The sequence below is a fragment of the Synchiropus splendidus genome, chromosome 1, assembly GCF_027744825.2.
Source record: "Synchiropus splendidus isolate RoL2022-P1 chromosome 1, RoL_Sspl_1.0, whole genome shotgun sequence".
In the NCBI taxonomy this organism is placed as follows: domain Eukaryota; kingdom Metazoa; phylum Chordata; class Actinopteri; order Syngnathiformes; family Callionymidae; genus Synchiropus; species Synchiropus splendidus.
The window spans coordinates 15584277-15605927 of NC_071334.1; the positions used below are offsets into that span (position 1 = coordinate 15584277).

A 21651-nucleotide genomic window follows, 5' to 3' on the forward strand; every position below is an offset into this window, starting at 1 on the left:
AATCCTTCGCCCAGTTGCTGGGGAAACGGTCCTATCAGGCGTGTACAAGCATCTGTTTTTTTTTTTTTTTGTTTGTTTTTTTGTCAGGGGGCTTAAGCACTGACTGGGAAATCACAGGGCATGTTGGAGTCTATTTCATTTTGGGTTGTTCGTTCCCCAGAAATGCATGTTTGACCTCTTACATCTATGAATTTACCACACAACAACAGGCTGTGTTTCTCTTCCCAACGGTCTTTGAAAGTTCACGTTCAATCCCCAGAACAGGTTATTGAAGTACTTGAAGGAAACTCGACGTAACTCCTCAGAAGTGGATGAACTCTTGCCTGTTTGAGGGGTTTGTACCTCGTTTCAGTCGAGACTGAGTCTAGTCTTCCCTACACGTTCCCCTCTGATTCATAGTTTGGTGGACATTCCCAGAGTAGTGGGGATTTTTTCATCCTGACGTAAACCTGACGTAATCGGATGACCCACCGCCTCACTCTTCCTACGCACACTCCAGCCGAGCACTTTATTGATATCGCCTCATTTGGCCCTTCGCACATTACTGTCGAGCATGTCAAAGCTGTGTCATTTTCATACGCGTCTGGCCAGCGGCTCGGCCCGCGACGCTGCCTCTGGTGACCTCATCAGTGACCGCTTGTTGAATATTCATTGAAAAGCAACGGGACTCGTCGGTTTACGGCAGAGTGCGTGCGTGCGCGTGGTGGGAACGGTAGCAAGATGGCGGCGCTGAAGGAGGAGCGGAGCTACGGACTGTCCTGTGGAAGAGTGAGCAACGGCAGCAATGTGTCCGTCTTTCACGTTAAACTCACTGACAGCGCTCTAAGAGCGTTTGAAGGCTACCAGAGCACCAAGGTAAGGGTCTCGCTTTCTCCTTTGTGACGTGCGGAAGTGTGTGTGTGTGTGTGCTCGACTGGTGGCTCCGTCCACTGTGTCTGGATGCTGCCGTCCTGCCTTCACTCCTCCACCACACTCATGTGTCGCCTGCTGGGCTCTGACAAGTGTCTCCTCCGACTTCTCTGCTCGTGTTCACTCGGTCTGTCCGCTAGCGATTTTGTGGAGTCATCGCACACTGACTTATCATGGCTGAACTCGATCCGACTTGTTTCTGCAACTTGTTTATGAAATGACCGAGACTATTGTCTCACCTCTATGATCGACCAACTTCCCCTTTTCCACGCCACAAGCACGAAACTGTCGGCTATTTCTCCTGACCGTGAGCTCTGGCTGCCCGAGCTCCTTCCAGAAAGTTGTCTGCCCATTTTTGTCATCAACATGGTGAATCATTCTGAAATGCACAGAGCGACTGTTGCGAAATCCCCAGTCGTGCCTTGTGTTGAATTCGCCATTTAAATAGTCTGGAAGTTTTCTGGCTCCTGGCTAACTTTGAAATGAGGTGCCGGAATCCACCCTGACAGGGATCTGCTCTGTGGCCTCGCTCGCAGGGAGAGATCCAGGTCTGAGGATTGCCATCTAACGTTTCAGCTTCTATAAATATTTGACAGAAAACCTGGCCGACCAGCAGAGAAGGGCCTTATCTGCAGCTTCAGCGACTGTGTGCAGCACGACTGCAGCTGATAAGACAAAACACAACACAGTTGTCCCAGTGTGGGTGGCTACTTGTCAATAATGTGTTTATAATACCAATCCAGTGTAGGCAATTGATCAACAAAACGGAAGCTCAGTTTGTCTATTACCGTGATCTCGGTTCACATTTGTCGACCACAGAACTTGTGACAAGTCTCACCGCTGAGCAGTTCAACTATGTCTGTGTCATTCAAGGCAGGTCTGGAAAATGGATTCCTCAATCATAAAACGATAACTCATCGCCAACATTCTTGAAATCCTGCTTGTGTTTTGATTTCACGATACTAAGATACAGCGTTTTCTTGCTAAAACTTGTCCCCACCTTCATAAGTTGCCTTGAAATCGCAAACGCACAAATATAGGTGGCAAAATAACACACAACTATCCAACACAGCACTTGTTAGAACCTATTTTCCTGCCATTCCTCAAATGCTTTTGAATTTACTAAAAGGTGTTAAGTGTTCTAGGTCAATATTTGATTAATTATCGCATGCAAATGACATGAAATTATATCATGGAGGATCCGCTTTGGGATACGCTGTGAGAATACGCTGCCAAATGGGAGTGAAGGGGTTAAGGATGTCCCCGAGTCAAAACAGAAGAACAGCAGTTATCTTGTTACACAAATGATTTCATCATCACCAATTATTGTAAATGAGGCCAAGGTTCGGAACTATCTGTGTCAGTCTTTGTGATAGGACGTTGAGTTTTGGGAAAGCTGTTCAAAAATGTTCGGTTACTGGCCAGTCCGAATCCTAGGCTTAACATGATACGTTCCCAACTCACTGTCATCAGTTGACGGAAGTATTGGATTAAGCTGGTGTCATTGAAACGTTACCCTATCGGAGTAATGCAAAGATCTGACCGCACAGACAAAAACCTGGCCCTGAAATAAGCAAGAAAATGGCCCAACACAGTTTAAAAATATGAGTGCTTGGATGCAATACTTTCAAAAGTAATGGTATTTATTTTATATCTACTTATTATGAGCATAATAATATTTGTTAACCCCAAGAGTGTTTCCTCTATCTTCTTAGCCAGGGACATTCAATATCACTAGTAGGTTCTGACATCACCAGACAAAGAAAATGGTATGTTTTTGAGTTGCTGATTTGAAAAGATCTTGCTGGCATTCAAGCCCGGGTCAGCATCAGCTAACCAGTACAATGGTTGAGTCTTGAGATGTGAACGGTGCCTGTTGCATTCAAAGGGGAGAAAAGACTTGTGCTGCGTGAGAATTATACTAGTGGAACTCAGTCAACCTACCAATTCAGTGCCACGCTGATGTAGCACTACAGGTAATGTGAAGCAAGTGGATGCTATTCTAACAATAACTATTTTGTGTGCCCTCCCGCCCATGCAACTGAAATAATGCAGTCGGTATAAGTTTGCCTGCCTCAGGTCTATTTTCATTAATATAATTGATATGTTTCCCTTCATTTTAGGATTCTTTTTAGCATATAGAGAGACAAAACGTAGTCTCATTGTTCAACTGTGCCAATAGAGGGGATGTCACATTGGAGGCCTGTTCTCTGAAAAATGCAAAAATGTCTATATTTTCTGGGTGGCAGATATGTTTTTCTGAACAGCCTCTTTGGCTATTGATATAGGCTTGTAATGGTTCATTCCTTTTTTTCTGTTTATTTTTTTATTAATGGCCCTTGATAACAAATATTGCATGACATCCAGGCTTTACATGTAAATGATGGTGACACACAGGCGTTTAGCAAGGATTTTGAAACTGGCCATCCAAAGCCCTGCCCCAACTGCCATAACTTATAAGCTGTAAACATCTATTTGCATGGAAATACATTTTTTCTAATGATTCTTTCCCTTACTACAAGCTATCATGTCTCCAGTCTTGTTCATCTTCTTTCAAATCTTTACGCAAAATAAGCATACAGGTGTATAAGGTGTGTATCTGTGTTTTTGTGCCGCCATGCCAAAATGGTGCGACTGTAAAGTGAGTGACTTGATGTCCAGGTAGTTGCTGTTGTGTTATGTCTTGGAATTGCTCTTTAAAACAGTGGGCACTTTGCAAATCTTTTAAGTCATGAATTGATTGTACATCACATTTTTTTAAACTGCGGAGGAAAGCAGGACAGAATTGGGCCCACTTGACTGGCGGGTTGATTGGCGCATCGCTGTTTTGGTGTTGGTGTTGATTGCCAGAATCAAAATCGCTGGCACATATGATTCACACCTCCCAGGAGCTATGAATGCCTGTCACTAGGTGAACTTGTAGTGCTGATGCCAAGCTCGACTGTATTTAATAAAATTACTTTACATATTCTTTATTTTACATGTTAAGAGTATCGATCTTTTCTTGGTAGCTGAGCTATTCAAGTCACTACAGCATTCCCGAACCGCGTGCGGCTCTTTCCCCAGTTTCATGGGGGTCTTCACCAAATGAGCCACCAAACTGGCTACGATTTTGGTCAAGTTGCTGTTGAGATTATCGTTTTCAAGAAATAAGTAAGAGCTATTCCGACAAAGTGTCGTTATTACATTCAACTTTGCGACATAAACAATAAACCTTGGAGCGCGTTCAATGCCGACGTGAGTCGCGGTCCTAAGACTTGGACCATCATCAGATCCACGATCAACATGATTTACATTACTTTCTCCCACCTTTCACTTCGTCATTCCCTAAACTAAACATATGGCATGTGTTTCACCTATTATTCATTGTTAACCGTGGTGAAGTCCATTTAATTCAGTGGAGTGAAGATGAGACGCTGCAGCTTCGCTCACATACACTGACCGGGGCCACGTTATTGGTGGCATGAGCCACATAAAAAAATATATACAATTAAAATAAATGGCGCACACATTTCTATCTACGCCGCTTGATATTTCGAGGAGGATCACGGTAAAATGTATGAATCTTGAATACATGCACAAGAGGCGTATGCCGGACCAGCAACCTTGTGACACCCAAGGATGTGTGTCACATGATCTCATCTGTTCATATGAGCCTTACAGCCTCACATATTTGTCGGATGTTGCTCTTTTCAGCCGCAACACAGTAAAACAATGTGGCTCTGTGCCTCGGACTGGTTGGCCAGCCCTGCACTACAGAGTGTTTAAAACTTAAAAATTCACCTATCTGCCTCCTGTATTCTCCTGTAATCGTTGTTAATTAATCGTTGTTATTTTGGCTCCACTGGTTGAATGTGAATCTTATCTCATCAGCCCAGTCGTCATGTTGTTTATGATCGCGTCGTTCATGTCCACCTTGTTATTGAGCAGTGCCTCTTGTACAGACATGCTTGTCTACCCACTCACAGTGTATTAGTCACGGCTCCACTATCACATTCTCCCTCTATTGACTGTAATACCTTTTTATTTGCCGTTCCAGCCCTTTAATCATGTAACCTTTAAATTGAACATGGGCAGGATGGTAGTAGCAGCACCAGGTACTGATGGTTCAGGTTAGTCGTAGCTTTCTGACATTTGCGATTTGTTCTTTTGTTGTTTCATGTTTGACATTGACGCTTTGGCATGATGTTGTAAAAAATATTTTATTATCTGAGAAGTTTAAAACGTTCAACTCTTTGTTTTCTTCCTACATTATTTTGAAAACTACTTTCTCTTTCTGTTGTACCCTCATTATTTTTCATGGATATTCCAAAGTAGATCGGACCCAGTATTTCTTGAATTTATTACCACTTTTCTCTTATATGTGGAATCCCACCAAGCTCTTTTAGCTAAAGCCAGCCAGTGGCAGACATTGGGCTTTGAACATGACAATTGATAAGCTGTACTCGCTGACATGTCTGTGAGTACATCAGTTGTTTATCACTCCAGATTAGCGGTCAAATGATGTTAAGTGATCATGATGATCTAACATAAAATTCATACTCTAGTGATTAAGGATGTCCCGATATCGGCACCGATACTCCGATACTTTTGCTGTACTCGTACTCGCTCATGACAGCACCCGATACTGTTCTCAGTTTAGAGTTGTGGGAAACCCTGTGATTCATGATGAAACCTCAGGGTGCTTGATCCAAGGCTGTCAGTTGAGTTATGTTCCATTTTGCTATGAAGTAGTCACGTTCCTGTGCAGCAATAAGATTATAGTCCATGTTGTCCGATGGTATTTCCAAGTGGTAGCTTGTGTACGGTGATGAGAATTGGCCTGGGGGTGACAGTGCGTACTTACGTTGTTGCCATATGAGTGCAGGCCAGTGTCGAGGAGGAGTGGGCTGTGATGAGAGGGGTGAACCAGACCATGTACACATGGTCTACATTACAAACAACTAGACAACTACATTGTCAGACAGGTCCTGACTACTAGCTAGAGCAAAAGAAGAAACCCTGGAATTTACCTTGACAGCCCTGAGATGTCAGCATTTGTGTTGCAGTGTACTATTGAAACAGTCAGTGTTTTTTTTAAACCCACAGATTCAGCCTATAATGCATCCGTGCAGCAGTTTTGTTGATCAAACAGTGAAGGTAGTTCATATGGCTTATCATTTATAATTTCATTCTGAATGGGACTAAACACTTAATGTCAAATTTATCATATTAATATGAAGTTTTATGCTGTTATTTTTGTAGCTTTTTTCACCCTTGCTTAATTTATTTTTTATTCCGTAATGTGCAGCTTGTCATATTTCCTCTCTTGGTATATTTACCCCCTGCCTTGAAAAGGTTTTAGGAGTAATGGAGACCAGGTGGAGATTTGAAACTTGACGCTAGTCAGTCTGTGCCAGTTCTCTGGTTATTTAAGGAATGCTGACTCTCCAGTTTCAACAGATCACGGGACACAGCGAGGGATGACCGTAACCACTCAGGCCAAATAAGACTCCAAATGTCATGGTGTTTCTCTGTCGTGTGTCAACGGTGCCATCAGTGACCGTGTCATGCTGGTGTCACTAAACCAAGCAGATGTTCTGATGCAGTCAGTCCAATACAGAACTTGTTTGTCTTAGTTGCCCTTTAGTTTTTGCAGGATGTTTGATGACTGACTTGATGTTGACATGCATTTCATGCTGAAACTATTAACCCTGCAGGGGTCCAATTTTCCACTGGCACGTGAGGTGGTTTTACTGGATGATAAAATTTCACTCTCACAGTTTGCCAAAATTATACAGTAAATGGTGCTGAGTTTTGACCTACATTGTCCATGGTTTATTGCCCATATTTAGTGATGCTATTAACTGATATGCCTCATTTGATGTTCGAGGGTCTCTCCTTTTTAAATGTGCCAAATTATTATTCTACAATTACATGTTACCACAATGCTCAACATAATGTATTTTACAACGTAGGGTGGAATCCAGGTTGTTTGTTTAAAACCAACCTCTGCCCTGTAGGTCTGTAGATTATGGTTTTGAATAACGCCCAAGAAGTTCATGAGATAACATACACTAGATCTTGCCTGTTGTTTACTATTTCATCCCAGGTGAGTGATAAAACATAGTTTGTCACACTGTGACTGAAAAATGACAGTAAATGTTAATTGAGACCTCTTGTGACGGTAACTCTGGATTTTTGCTCAGAATTTTTTTTTTAATGAAGTTGGACCTTGTAGTTTTCTTGGCTACGTCATAGATATTTGGTGTCTCATGGCAAGACAATGGCACAAAGCACTTAAATACTGTTAGACGAATCTCTCAATTATTGGGATACATACTAAGGCTTGTTCTTTTTTCTTTTTTATCCGACTGTCCTCCATGAATTGACGGACATTTCACAGTGGTGGTCAACTTTTGTGCAGTTCATGATCAAAGCATGAGGAACATTCAGTGGTCATTCACTTTGCCCCCGCAGTTTATTTCATCATAAAATATGAAATTGTGCTTAAAATTTAAAAGCAGTGTTGATAGTTTCACGTGGTTGTATTTGCGTGTTTTTGCTGCATGCTGTCTCACACACTAAAACATAGATGAACCACAAGCAATATGTTCTGGGCTTATATGAAGCTTGTAAAGATCAGGGCTCAGAACAACACAATGAGTTAGAGGTGAAGTAACCAATGTATAACCAAAGTTATTGTATCTCCTGAGACAGAGGATATGGTATTATGCTGTGCGGCAAAGATTGTGGGGACATTGGTAAACACTCATGTTACATGTTTGGTTACAGTTTTTAAGGCGACCAGCAGAGCAGCAGATTTTTGTTCACACACAGCGATTTACAAATCACTTGAGCTTTTTTTTTTTTTTTTAAGTTGTCTGTCAAGGCTAAGGGATGATGCTGATGAAAATGATGAAATCTCGATTCATTTTAGAGCCGTCCTGATTATGCAAGGCAGGAATCCCGACCATGAATCAGCCTATGGAGCAACTCTTTTTGAGTCTTTGTTTCATGTGCAACACTCAAGGACGTTGTTAAGTGTCTCATATCCACTGGGCGGTTGTTTAAGCATGCAGCCTTCATGTTGCTGTTCGCGTTATTTGCGTCTTCATTTGTTTATGGCTGCAGGTCCAATCATATCTTCCCTCTACGTGAGTGATAATCAGCTGGCAGAATATGTGCTAGGAGAACCGTAGTATGGAACTGATGAAAGGTTGTGACTTTAACAACGTGTCTGGAGATCAAGCGTTGTGAGGCATTATTGACGTGAAGCTTCAATGAGGCTCTTTGTTGCAGTAAAGAGGCAGCGACTGGGAAACACCTGCAAGTCGCTCCAGTTATGCATCAAACATGCATCAGGCTGGGTGAATAGACCTGTGCCATGTTTAACCCCTCACAGTAGAAGCTGATAGTCAGGGCCCTTTTTCTGTATTCATTCGCTCAATGTTTTCTGTTGTGAACCCATTGCGTTCATTCCTTTTATCATAGGGCAGTTCATTTTTTGCATATAGACAGGCATCGTTTTCATCATTTTACAACAAAGGAGGCACACACCTTCAGCTTGTGAGCTACTTATGAATAACCAAGTCACAGGATCTACCATTGAAGTACTTGAAATATTTATTTATCAATATTTTTTGCTTGTTTTGTTATTACTTCTCCCTCCGGAGCAGGTTCAGTAAAAGAGGCTGCACTTTTGTGACACAAGAGATGCAAAGCACGCAGCTTCTTAAAACTGCTGAAAAATACTGAAAATACCAGACCATTCAATGTAAATAGTGAAACAGAAGAGGAATGTGACTTTACATTTCTTCACATCACTCTTTCAAAACAGAAAGTTGCATGGTTGCAGTTGCGTGACTGCATGAATCCATATTACACAATGCATATCTGTTCATTTGTTGGGTGCAGCAGTGCAATCTACGCAGAAACAAAGTCTTCACATCAGTTTATTGATGTCAAAGGCACTTTATTGACATTAAAGCTGTTTTCACCCCGGCTAACTCTCAGCTTAAACCAGGACTTTTGCGCTGAAGCTGAGATAGGCTATGGAGGCGGAGCTCCAAGAACATCGGACATTGGCCGATGTTATTCACATGGGCAAATACAACACAACACTTGTCATTTCATTGATCTGTTGTGATGACACTCAATCTTGCAGTGCTACAAATTGGCAGGGATTGTATTTCGAGCAGAGCTCCATGCGGCAAAGTGGAGTGGAGTGGAACGTACAGACAGGAAATCAACCTGTGAAAAGTGACGCAAATTTGGGAAAACTTTCTTCCATTCTAAAACACAATGTTTTGACGTTACTCACATTGTTGGCATGGGCTGCAGCGCCACTCTGTATGAAACCAAAACCAAAGCATGGCGCCGGGGCATTCGAGTGTTGATGACTGTAGTTCATGATCTTGGTTTTCATTGTACTTTTGACACATAAACTCGCAACAGTTGAGATTTCATTAGATCCGCCAACCTGTCTTTGCTCAGTCATCTTGGGCCATTTGGCTCAGTTTCGTTCTTATTTCAGTGGCTGAATTTCACTGCCCATTTGGTTGCTGGCTGAGAGTGTGAGTGGACAGCCACAGCCTTTGGTTCATGGCTGCTGTGTCCCAGAGATTGGTTGTGTGGAACATTCTGGGCTTGGGTCCCAGCGAATAGTGACATGTCAGCAGGCCATTCAAATGAACAGGCTGAGGGTTGCACTATGTTTGCAGCCGGGGATGGGGGAGGGAATAGGTAATGGGAATGCTCACACTGGCACTGTGTTAACTGCAGCCAGGGTTAAAGCCTCTGGCTCCGTGGATGAATTGAGATTCCTGAATGGGAATAATACTTGACAAATAAGTGAATGTTGTTTTAATATATTTGAACTTGGGACGTCTTTACAAAGAGTTTTCAGCTGTATCTGCCTTGAAAATTGTTCTATGAACACATTTGCATTACATTTTATCCTTCTTCACAGTAAGACATTTTAAGGAAATGAATGACCTTACCATAAAGAATAACTTAATTAGCCCCGCCATGGAGGATCTCTCGGTGTCCATCAGATCTGTACCTGCGTGACTCTTGATGTGGGGGTGTTTCTCGTGTGACAGGGCGCCTCATCTTGTACTCCACTCTGATGTAGTGGTCAGTCATAATTTCATTACGTTGCCCAGCCCATCTCCATTCCTGTTGGCTCTTTGAAATTCATGACCACCATGTATTTGTCGTGTACAGTCACAGTATGTCTGTTTGCCCGTGCATCATACTGATGGTCTCAGTTTGGTTTTTAATAATCATGCTTTCATGTCGTCTTTTACAGGCCCCTTCTTCTCGACCACACATCAGATTCAATGGAACCCAAGGGGTAAGCTTTCGCCACATCCTCCTTCACATTCCGTCCTTCACTTTTCCTCCTAGTTCCGAAGTCATTAATTGGTGACTCAGTAGGTGTGTGATTTTCTGTGCCCTGTGATGTAAAAAGGCATGACGGCTTTTTTTGGTTGTGTTCCTAAAGCTACCAATTACTCGATAGATATGTTTCCTTTACTGATCCTGGGGAGTGACTGATGAGTTTGCATTCTATTGGTGGTTTTCAATGCACGTGTGGGTGATCAGCCAGAACAGAGATAACTGCACTGTGATTTCGTCTCCGGATGCCGGCTTTCACTCACAGTTGGCTGAAGTGGCAAGGAACACAATAAAGAGTATTAGTCTGCAGGTGTCATGTTCATTCAGTTTTATTTTAACACTTTGAGGCCGTAGAGTAACATCTTACACATGAAAAGCAGTGCAGCTCCTGCAGTTGTAACGGATTCATTCACAGCTTTATTGAATTGACAACACAGACTGCAGTAGCTCTTCGTCCTCAGATGCCGTCCTCGCTGTTTTCCTGCACTACACCCACATCTCTTTGCAATGGAAGAGAAGGAGAAAGAAAATCTTGCCCTATCATGAACTTCACCTGACAATCCTTTTATTGTATGAGAAGACGGCTCTGGAAATACATTGATCACCATCCATTTGTTGGGACATTCCTCGACTTGTCAGTTTAGTGCTTGCAGCAAATCAAATGAAAACGTCTCGGTCAGTACCTAGTAGTACTTCTACATCTAAGTTCTTGCATGTTGGCAGTTGTTTGTTTATTGCTGCAGATGCTTGGCTGACCCCCATTATCGCACACGGCTGAGACAAAAGTGTACAAAGCCTCCGTGTGTCACGTCTCCAGTTGGCCACCTGGAGGCCGTAGCTGTCATTTCTGTGCATCCATTGACTCGGTAGGGTCAGTGCTGTCATCTGCAGCAGATGCAAATTCAAAGTACGTCATGCCCGAAGGCTGGCAGAAGAAAGCAAATGTAAATATTATATAATATCTGATTAGTGGGTTTGAAAGAACACATTAGATTTCTCGTTCAACATCATTGACTGCAATGAGCTGAAGTGAACAGCAAGTGTCACAACGCACGCAGGCGGTGCAAAGAAAAGGTTCAGTAGCGGGACCATACAGTTGAATCACAAAACCATCAAAATATAACCAAATGAACGGCAGAACGCCTCTGAAGATTCTTCTGTTACATGATTTCCAACCATCCGTTAATGTTTCATTAATTGTTGTTGGTTTTATTTTAGTCTGACAAAGTAGCAAAGCAGTACCTGCTGCGTTTTGATGCTTCTGGAGCCAGTTGAAAGGCAGAGCGACAGTCGGAAGTGTGAGAATTGCTGTATTACCCAGCAGATGGTCAGCTGCTTCTGTCAGCCCTCACAAATGGACTCTCACTCACGCACCTGCCAGTGCTTCTCAGTTCTGAGGGAATGTTGTAACACATTGTTGCTACTTTCACATCCCATAGTAAATATGCAGGTATCGCTCCAGACAGGTGTAGACGATGTGTGTGTGTATCGCACAGCTCGCTGTGTTATAAAATAGCCCACTTGACTCCAACAGGAATTTTACGTTTATATTCCCATTTAGATATCCATTATTGTATGATGACAAGGCAGAATTTACAATTGAATTTGTAATTCACGACCCTGCCAGATGTGTCGGCATGGTGGATCAATATGCTCAGATTGAGGACAAGCCTTCTTTTTGGTCTGTGTTTTGAAATAATTCCGAAGCTAGAAATAGTGGATTAATGAGAGGCAGGGTGAGTATTGGGTTGACCAAAGTGTGTATTAGTGTTTGATAGAGTTGTCTGGTGGCTTGGATGCAGTATTTCAATTCCACACCATCAGAATTGAATTCCTTTGCCTTTTCCTGCCCTCTATGAAAGACTCTCTGCTTCTGTATAACCGGCCCAACCGGATGCATTGTTTAGTCTTGGCAAAGGAATGTGATCATTGTTTTTATATTTTATTTAATGATGGTTGTTGTAAATGTAACATTATTAAACTCCAAAGCACCCCATTATTTGTCACCATAAGTCTGACTTGATGTTTGAAGCTGTTGGTGAGGGGGTGCTGCTGTGTCTTCTCACTCCAAGGCCTTCAGAATGTGAGTCAGTGTGTCAGCCGACTCACTTCTGTGCCTCTCCTTTCATTCAGTTCCTCTTTCTTATTCATCTGAAGATTACACACGCCTACCTCCTGGGAGTTTTTAACAATATTGAAGAGTGCAGACTACAGCACTGCTGCTCCTTTGCTCAACGATAACGCTGAGATTGATTCAAAATGTCGTTCTTTAGATGAGATGATGTCACAAGCTGTGCGTTGTGAAACATGGCTGTGCAATAGTGTCTCTTCTTTTGGCATTTTTGTTATTCTTGTCACTGTATTTCTGTTAACCCCCCCAGACCGGGGTGACGTTATTGGTGGCATGAGAAATACCTAAAAAATACATAAGTAAAATAAATGGCATGTATTTCTATGTACGCCGCTTGATATTTTGAGGAGGATCGCACTAAAATGTATGAATAAATACATGCACAAGAGACATAGGCCGAACCCGAACCAGCAACCATGTGATACATAGGGTTGTGCATAACTGCCGCGAAGTCACATGACCTGCTGTTCAGATGAGCCTTACAGCCATACATATTTGTAGGATGTGGCTCTGGTACAGTGTTTTGTAACATAATGCTAGATGGTGGTGTTTATATTTTGAGCAACAGGACCAGGAGACGCTACAAGGGTATTTTTTGTTGCCTTGTGTCACGGCAAATATCAAACAAGTTTAGTGCACATTTCTTGCTAAACAGCAAGCAAACTTATCTGCCAGCTCCATCTAGCTGAATCAACTGCTTGGAACTGGCCTCTTTTTGTATGCCTTGCAGTTAATGTGAGTGTGAACTCTGTTTTATATGATATGTTTATTTAACAAGCGCTATCACCATTGAGCATCAACTGTCCTCCAGGGTCTGTTGAAAGTTATCCACAGGGATCACTTGAGACGTCACATCTCATATCAGCTAACAGCAAACACTTGAGATTGTGTTTAAATGATTCAGGTCGCTTGTCTAAATGTTATACGAAATACAATGCAAGTCTTATAGCACAACACACAAAAGCTAAAACCAATCATATCACGTGTTGCTAGACTGTGAGATGCTTTGTTATATAGCAGGTTCGTGGAGGGCTCCTCTCCCAGCCTCAATTCCACCCCAAAATGAAACAGAACATTCTATGAAGCGCAAACTCACCATTCTTTTGCCATCTTATCTGTTGCTTTGACGTATTAAACACTTACTGTACAGGATATGTCCAGTATGCTTGTACCACTTATCATTCTTACTTATCTTGAAATGTATATCCTCGCTAGAATAAGATGCTTCTTTTTTTTTTTCTCCAAACAGAAAATTTCGATACCAAGGTCGGAAAACTCTGGTGAGCCCCAAACGTTCAGTTTTTACCTGTCAAATGTGGGCAGAGATAACCCCCAGGGAAGCTTCGACTGCATCCAGCAGTACATCACCAGGTGATCATCCTCTTCCTCCTGACGTATAGACGTGTTTAACAAATGGAAAAAAGCTACTTATTATTCAAATGAAATCTATCTATTTGCTGAGATTTATAATCTGTTCTTAGCTATCTTAGCTATTTCATTAGCTATCATGAAAATAGAATCATTTACATGTATTTGCAAAACACATTGTTATGAACCTTTTACTCTCAGTATGTGGGGGTTATTTTCTCCTTCATTGCTGTAGGAAGTGTGCAACCTAAAAGAGGAACAATGCATCTTCCTTGTTTGACAAGCAACATTTTCCTGAAAACTTTTCGACTCAGAAGAGGTCAGACCTGAATGTCAATGTTCTCAACTCACATTTTCGAAATACTCATTAGATGAATATCAGTCAGTGATGACTCAATATTTGGGAACAGGGAAGATGCTAGCTCTGTCACATGGTTCATTTAAACCTATTAAGGCTGGTGAAATTTAATAAGGACAAAACTGGGCTTCCTTGATAATAGCAAGTGGGTCAGATGCAGTTTGACCACATAATTGACCGGATTTTAATCGGACATTAATTCCAATTTATAACGCACATGACTGACCACACACATCAGCTGACTGAAAGTAACACTGTGAAGTGAGCCAAAGTTTGTGTTGGGAGAATTTCGTTTTCCTGAACCCAGGTGCATATTTCAGTGTCATCTATTCAACATTCCAACATTATTAGAGCTGTTGTCTTCTCCTCGGCAGCGATGGGAACGTTCAACTGGATTGTTTAGGTGGCATCCAGGATAAAATAACTGTATGTGCCACGGATGATTCCTACCAGAAGGCCAGGGAAAACATGGCTCAAGTGGAGGAGGAGACTCGCAGTAGGAGTGCGATCGTCATCAAGCCTGGGGGCAGATATGCAGGTCGGCAGTCACCTCTTAAAACTGCACTCCACATATGTTGCTCAGTGCTACACTTGTTTGAAAGTTGTTCAAGTTGTATTAGTGGAAAAAAACAACATAATTAAACTGTAGCTATATTAGGTATAGTAATGTTCTAAATTAATCTCTTGTTGTCTTTTTCATCTCATGTCCACTTCTCTCACCCTTTTCCCCCGATGTAGCGCTGTTTGATTTTTCAGTTTGATGTAGCCCTTAAGACATTGAGAATATTTAATTGAGAAATAAAGCTACCAGAACATCCTGTTTTTATTTTCTCAATTTCCTTGTTTCTAATTCAGTAGGCAAAAGGGTTCAAATCCGGAAACCGGCACCCGGCCTCTCGGATATTGCCCCCTCGAGGAGAACATCTCGGCCTGTTATCATCTCCAGCAGTACGATGAAGAAAGGCGCTACTCTGAACCGGCCACTCCGTGAGCGCCTCATCCACCTTCTGGCCCTTAAGCCTTACAAGAAGCCTGAGCTGATTCTGAGGCTACAGAAGGACAGCCTCTCGCCGTCAGACAAGGACTGCCTAGACAGCCACCTGCAACAGGTGAGGCACACGTCCGAATCATTGAGCCACATCCAGCTGCAGCCTAGAGCACAAGCATTTACAGACCACAGCCTGAGACCAGTGGTACAGGTGCATGACAAGATGGTAGACAAAGTGAGAGACATCCTGCTGGAGTATCACAGTTATGGTGGGTGGAGATTTGGAGTTAAAGTGAAGGAGAAGCACCAGATGGAACTGGGTTGGATCACAGAGACAACCAAGGAAGACGCACCCTGACCCCAGCCTTTTTTTTTTTTTTTTTTTTTTTTTTTTTTTTCTAAACATGTAGTTGTGCTGTCATTTTGGCGTGTCCCAGCTGTGCCATGTTTGGGGCTGTAGACATAGCTTCATCGTACTTCTGGTCTGAGATTGCGATCTGAAAATGCTTATTCTCAAGGACACAGCCAGGTACTAGGGACATTTTATTCCCCCAGAATGAAAATTTCATGTAATATTTCATTGTTAAATAAATTGCAAAAGTGTCAGTAAGTTAAACAAAGCTTGTGTGTGAACCATTTCCGTTTGACAAGTGGTTCAGTGAATCATCACGAATCATTGGGCTGTGCTACTGGCCTGACAAAGTGACGGTTGCCTCTGTTGTTTTCCAGGTGGCTAACCTAAATGGGAAAGATAACACCTTCACATTGAAGGACGTAGTTTATAAGGAAGTTCAGAAGGACTGGCCCGGATACACGGAAGGAGACCAGCAGCTCCTGAAGAGAATATTGTTCAGGTATGTGTGTGTGTGTGTGACGCGACCATGACCTTTCAATTCAACTGCAGTTGTTTCTTTTTGATGAAACAATGGTTGTCTGTGCGCTCACTGGTCATGTTGTTGAATTCATAAGCTGTTGGCTTCTTCCCAATGGAAAAATCTGCTCTCCCTGGAACTAGGACACTCAGGAAACGCACGCTCCCAGAAAACTATTAATAGAACAGGCAATTATGTTCCCTGCTTTTTCTTGTAGACTTGGATAAACTCACCTCTTCAATAATTTCACATTATCTAATGCAATGTAGTGATTTTAGATTTTTAGCTCTAGTTCTTAGGATAAAGCACTATCGACCCGCGGTATAGATCTATTGGCTGCACTTTGAATTCTGTTGGAGACCATTAGACTTGGACAAATAAACAGGCTTTTTCGTCAACTTTCGCTCTCTGTTACTTTTATTAATGTTCCCATTCTGGTATGAATTAATTTGACAGATTTAAATTGTCTTCTTGTTTGTAAAGTATTTGTGTAGTGCTCTCTCTAATGGCCTCACACTGAGCCCTGTTTAAGTTTATCAGCTGACTTACAACAAATGCTTCCCACCGCCTACCACCTCCCCCCCCAACCCCAGCTCCTCCAGAGTTTGGAGTGTTTGCAGTAAGTCACGCAGGACTTCCACAGGAGCGGGATTGGAACGCACATGATGTAACAGTGTTCCAGCACATGCTGATCTGAGTTCTAGGTGGCTACGGTCCAAGGTTCGGCCATATCCGTCGGCCTGTTTTTACATTTGAAACTCATGGGACTCCATCTGACTGTCAGCACACTTACAAGCTCACAGGCACACGCGACTAACTGTAGCCAGCTCTGCACTAGTGAATGATCTTTCTAGATTGTAATTACAATTTTTAGCCCTTGAATGTGAAGTGATGTTTTTTTACTTGATGAGAAATGGAGACAGTCTTCTTGATTCGGATATTTCTACATTGTTATTGCAGAAAACAGTGTTCGACCCAGAACAGTACCGGTCCCCCATCAGAGAGCCCACCCAAAGAACTGGTCGGGAGCTCACCATCTCAGGTCACTTTTCTTTTTGGATTTTTCTGTCGCTCTGACACTTGGTTTATTGCGAGAGCAGACAGCTCATGTGCATCTTACCATAATCATTTGTTTGTGCTCTGCATTACTGTTTGAGTTAGTGCTATTCAATACACCCAGGGGGTTGATCTACAGTGTCAAAATAACTGGAGGATAATAGTTGCTCAAGTAACTTAACAGACAGGCATAACCTGATCTCGGCTGTCTACTATAAAAAGTTTGGAAAATGTATAGAAAGAATGTATAGAAATTAATACATCCTCAGTAGGTATTTAATACTGCACCTTGTAGCACTTGACATGTTTAAAAACACATTTAAAAGATGAGCAAATGACTCAGGACTCTATTTCCATTTTACCAAATATTATTACTCTATATAAAATTCCATACCTTTTATTTGAATTTTCGATAATGAAGGTGGGAGTAGCATGAAGGATTTACCAGTCAGGAATGTTTGTCTGACATCTGTGTATGAGGTTTTCTGTTTGGAACCCACCGGTGCAACAAATGATATAACCTAAGGTAATTGCAGTGTGTACCTTGTTGGGGAAGAGTTGAGGGTTGTTGGGTGTTGAGGTTTTGCAGTGTGCTACCACCACCAAGCTGGCCCTCAGTCCCAATGATTTGAACATTAAAATAAAATGAATGAAGTTTTGTGCATCTTATGAAGTGCCTTTGAGGCCTGAAGTTGAAGTTCTGCTAGTCATTTTTGTGCTCATCATTTCCATCACAACATGCATAATGTTTGTTAATGTCTGCTTCTTTGATAAATTGTCTTGTAGAAAAGACCTGCTGCCGACTTCATCGATCCACTGGCCAATAAGAAGCCAAGGATTTCCCACATGGTCAGCAAGCCTTCCACAACTCTAGTAAATGGCAAACTCAACTCTTCAAATGGGAAAGGAGAGGCTGGTGGGACACCGGCAGGAGTTGCAGGTCCACTTCCCGATGGTGGCATGACTTCCAGTTCGCAGCAGCTCCCCCTCTTGGACATTCCGCGTTCTTTCGAAGCTTTGTCGGATGTCAGCAACGACTCCAGCAATAACGGACGAGACTGCGACTCCCAGGACTCCTCAGTGTCCGAGAGGCTCGGTCAACCCCTTACGCAGTTTTCGGGGTCAACTATGTTTACAGCACCCAGCATCAGCACATCACCTCCTGGGCGCACTGGACAGGAGCCCCCGATCGATAAGAGCCCCGTTTCCTTCAACAGCAAGTCCAAGAAGAAGTCAAAGAAACACAAAGGCAAAGAAAAGACCAAAGACAAGGAGAGGGTGAAGGAGAGACGGCAGGAGCAGGAGCGGAAAAGCCCTGTGCCTGACCTTAAGGTAGTCTGTGAGATGAGCCCGAAAAACCTCAAAAGCAACAGTATTCCACACAAAAGCACAGGTGAGATGCAATCAATAGTGAGTGTTAATATTAGAATTGATACTGTACATATGGCTTTTAGTGTCTGTTTGGTTCCAGCGATAAAGAAACTCATGTGTTCGGGTGTTGTTGGAGACCTCTGCTGGTCGTGGGGATTATGCTCATAGATTCTTGTCTCGTGTTGACCTCTTTTCAGATCTCAATGGAATGTGCAACAGTACCACTATGTTTTCAGCACCTGAATTGGAAGATTATTCAATGTAGGTATTTTAGCGAACTTGTTTCTTCATCTTCATCTGTATTGTTACCCCATTTCTAAATTATAATGCCTCCGCTTTGGCTGACACGTTTATGTTTTTGGCAACATCTGTTTATTATTATTATTAATAATAATGATAATGATGATAATTTAAAAATGCTGTTTTCAAATACTCTATACTCAATAGTTTCCCACGTTTATTTGTTCTGCGCTACCATGGAAAAAGTCACGATACGTTTTTGTAAGGATTTTTCAGTACAAACATTGGTGTTTGACTTTTCTGTTTTTTTTCTCGGACAGGACATACACGGTGATAAACTCGCTGGAGCAGCGTCAGAGGTATAAAAATGATTTCAACTCAGAGTACAGTGAATATCGGGGGCTGCACGCTCGGATAGAGGGCATCACGCGGCAGTTCACTGTGCTGGACAATGAGCTCAAACAGCTCCAACATGGCACAGACAAGTATAAGGTAAACTTGGCTCGATGTGGCATGATGTGGATGATGCAATGCAGATTGTCTATGATTTATTTATTTATTTATTTTTTTTTCAGACAATCCACAACCAGATACTTCAAGAGTATCATAAAATAAAAAAGGTACAGAGTTTACAACTACTACTTTATTTTAATAGTTTTAGCATTCATTTATTATGCTAAAGTCAATCACAAAGCACTTTTTAGATTAAGTTGGATATCCTTGATTTAGCCAAATAGAAATTAGTTAGAACTATTTTTGTTATTAAATAATGCTCTTTATCAACATGTTCAAGTCTTTTGACCATTTTGTTTGCTTTATTTTTCTGCAGACGAATCCAAACTATAGCCAAGAGAGGAACCGCTGTGAATATCTGCACAACAAACTAGCACATATAAAGAGACTTATTGCTGAGTACGATCAACAGCAACTTTAGAAGTTAGCTAGTCGTTTCGTTTCCCTGTTATCTCTGGAAACCAAGCTGATAACGGAAGACTGGATTCTCTTTGCTCTTGAAAAAGGCCATGATATGAGTATTATCATTTGGGTCAAAGACCCAAGCGAGGAACAAGCAGCAGGACCTTTGTTTCTTATTTTTCATTTTGGTGCTGCGCCGATCATGGCCAGACCTGCCGGTGGAGTACAAGGTTCCTTTTAGCTTCTGGGCCTCCATGCTTAAGATCTGCAAAGGTGTGAATGGTTGATGGAAAACGCCACTTTACTTTGAGATTCTAAATTGAAACATCCCTGCGCGGGGATCTCTCAGAACAAATCTGCTGGTTTCCCAGTACAGAGAGTTTGTTTTGACGAAAGGTGCATCAGTTCCATGAAAATACTGAAAAAAGGATTGTGAAGTTGATCTTAGTTTGTATTTATTTTGGACACATTTCTAAGGGAGAACAAGTCTAGCACTCCTCTGTATTGGTACTTAAACTCTGCCTTCTCTTTGCCGTCTTCATATCTTCTCCAGTTTTTTTTTTTCCCAGAAAAGCTGCCTTGCCCATCTCATTGTCGATCTGTTGCCGTTAATGATGAAATCTGTCTAAAAGAGGTGTTGGTGATGAAATCACATTCTCCTCAGTGCACACAGTCCTACGCTGGTCTTGTTGTTTTTTTTCTATGTGTCTTAATGGAGAGGATGTGTGAGTGACTGTCTGAGGTGCTTCCTCTTTCTGTTGTGAAATCATTGTCAAATTTGCTCAGATCTGGCTCCTGTCATCAGTGGTATTGGTGTCAAATACCCAGTTTTCACTGTCCACCCATATCACTGAAAAGACTGTTAAAAGAAGCCATGGTGGTCATCTGCGTGGAGCATGCTGCATCTCCTGCTCCTGATATCCGTTTCCTTCTCCAATACGCCAGTCTCCCTTCTGAGAAGCGCTGCCGGCATCATGGAGTCGCCCTAGAAGAAGAAGACCTGCTGGAGCTAACACTGGCTGGTATCAGACAGCAGTCTTTATTTGTGAATATGAAAATTCTGCACTTTCTCTCGATCCCAGCAAAACCCTCTTGTCACTTCAATTGCACGCTTTATGAATGTTACATTGCTCAGTCTTCACTTTTATTGGGGAAGGGACATACAACTGTGCTAGGATTTGAAAATCCAAATGAGGCCCCGTCCATTCAAGCTCTCCATGAGACCTGGGTCTGACCAGCATGTATACCAAAGTGCTTACCGAGTGCCATGATGGAACAGAGTGCTGTAACTAATGATGGCTAAGGAACATTTCAGTGTTGTTGTTTTTCATTTTTTGGTATCACCATATTTTTATCTTCTTAATTTATCCAGTGGAATTATTTAAGTTGAATTATTATCAGTGTCGGGAGTGGGCATCATCCTCAGGTCACGGTTGTCGAGTATGTCGATGTTGAACTCAAACTAAAGCGACACACTACTTTCAAGATGGAGTCGAGCGACATCGGTTCATGCCAATCCAAGAATAGCGTTTGTCAGCATTAAAGGAAAAACAATTGCTTCAAGGACCTTTTTCCATCAGTTGTTTCCTCAGTGTCTGATTTGATGACTACACAGCCCCTGTCTCAAGGTCTGAATCAATCACAAGTTGGAGAAAACTGTCTTAAGTATAATCCGTCAGCCTGAAGTTGTAATCTATGTGCCGAATGTGCCAAAATGTCCTGTTCAAGTTTTGTTTTGTTTTTTTTTCCTCAAGTATTTCCATGCTGCTGTTGAAGCAAATGTCTTTGGGAGAGTCATGAAATGTTGTCGCTAATACCCAAAGCACGCTTTTTGAAAAACCATAAGGGAATGGGACTGAAATTGATCTTTGTTTCAATAAACTTCTTTTCGGGAATCCTGAAACTGCTGTCTTGTTTTATTATTTGGTCTTGAAATTCACCTGTGACGAGCTACACTTGGCGTCCTCCAATGACTTGATCATGTGTCCAGTAGGTGGCAGCATACGCCTAAAGACATCTCAAGATAAGCTTAACCTTTACTCTGCCCACCATGGGAAATTTT

The 21651-nt window shown here is 42.1% G+C and overlaps 1 protein-coding gene across 2 annotated transcripts; it reads left to right on the top strand.

Annotated features, from left to right (window-relative positions):
• The first annotated feature begins 566 nt into the window (after positions 1–566).
• Positions 567–21492, top strand: ell (elongation factor RNA polymerase II). 2 transcript variants are annotated; one of them, XM_053853378.1, is made up of 12 exons: positions 567–855; positions 10202–10246; positions 13671–13792; positions 14522–14685; positions 15006–15256; positions 15865–15989; positions 16968–17049; positions 17850–18456; positions 18632–18695; positions 18995–19166; positions 19250–19294; positions 19504–21492. In XM_053853378.1, the coding sequence occupies exons 1-12, from the start codon at positions 721–723 to the stop codon at positions 19606–19608; spliced, it is 1917 nt and encodes a 638-aa protein (XP_053709353.1). In that variant the 5' UTR covers positions 567–720; the 3' UTR covers positions 19609–21492. The 2 variants fall into 2 exon arrangements, with proteins under 2 accessions (XP_053709353.1, XP_053709352.1); XM_053853377.1 differs by having other exon boundaries at positions 570–855; positions 15003–15256.
• Positions 21493–21651: the final 159 nt, after the last annotated feature.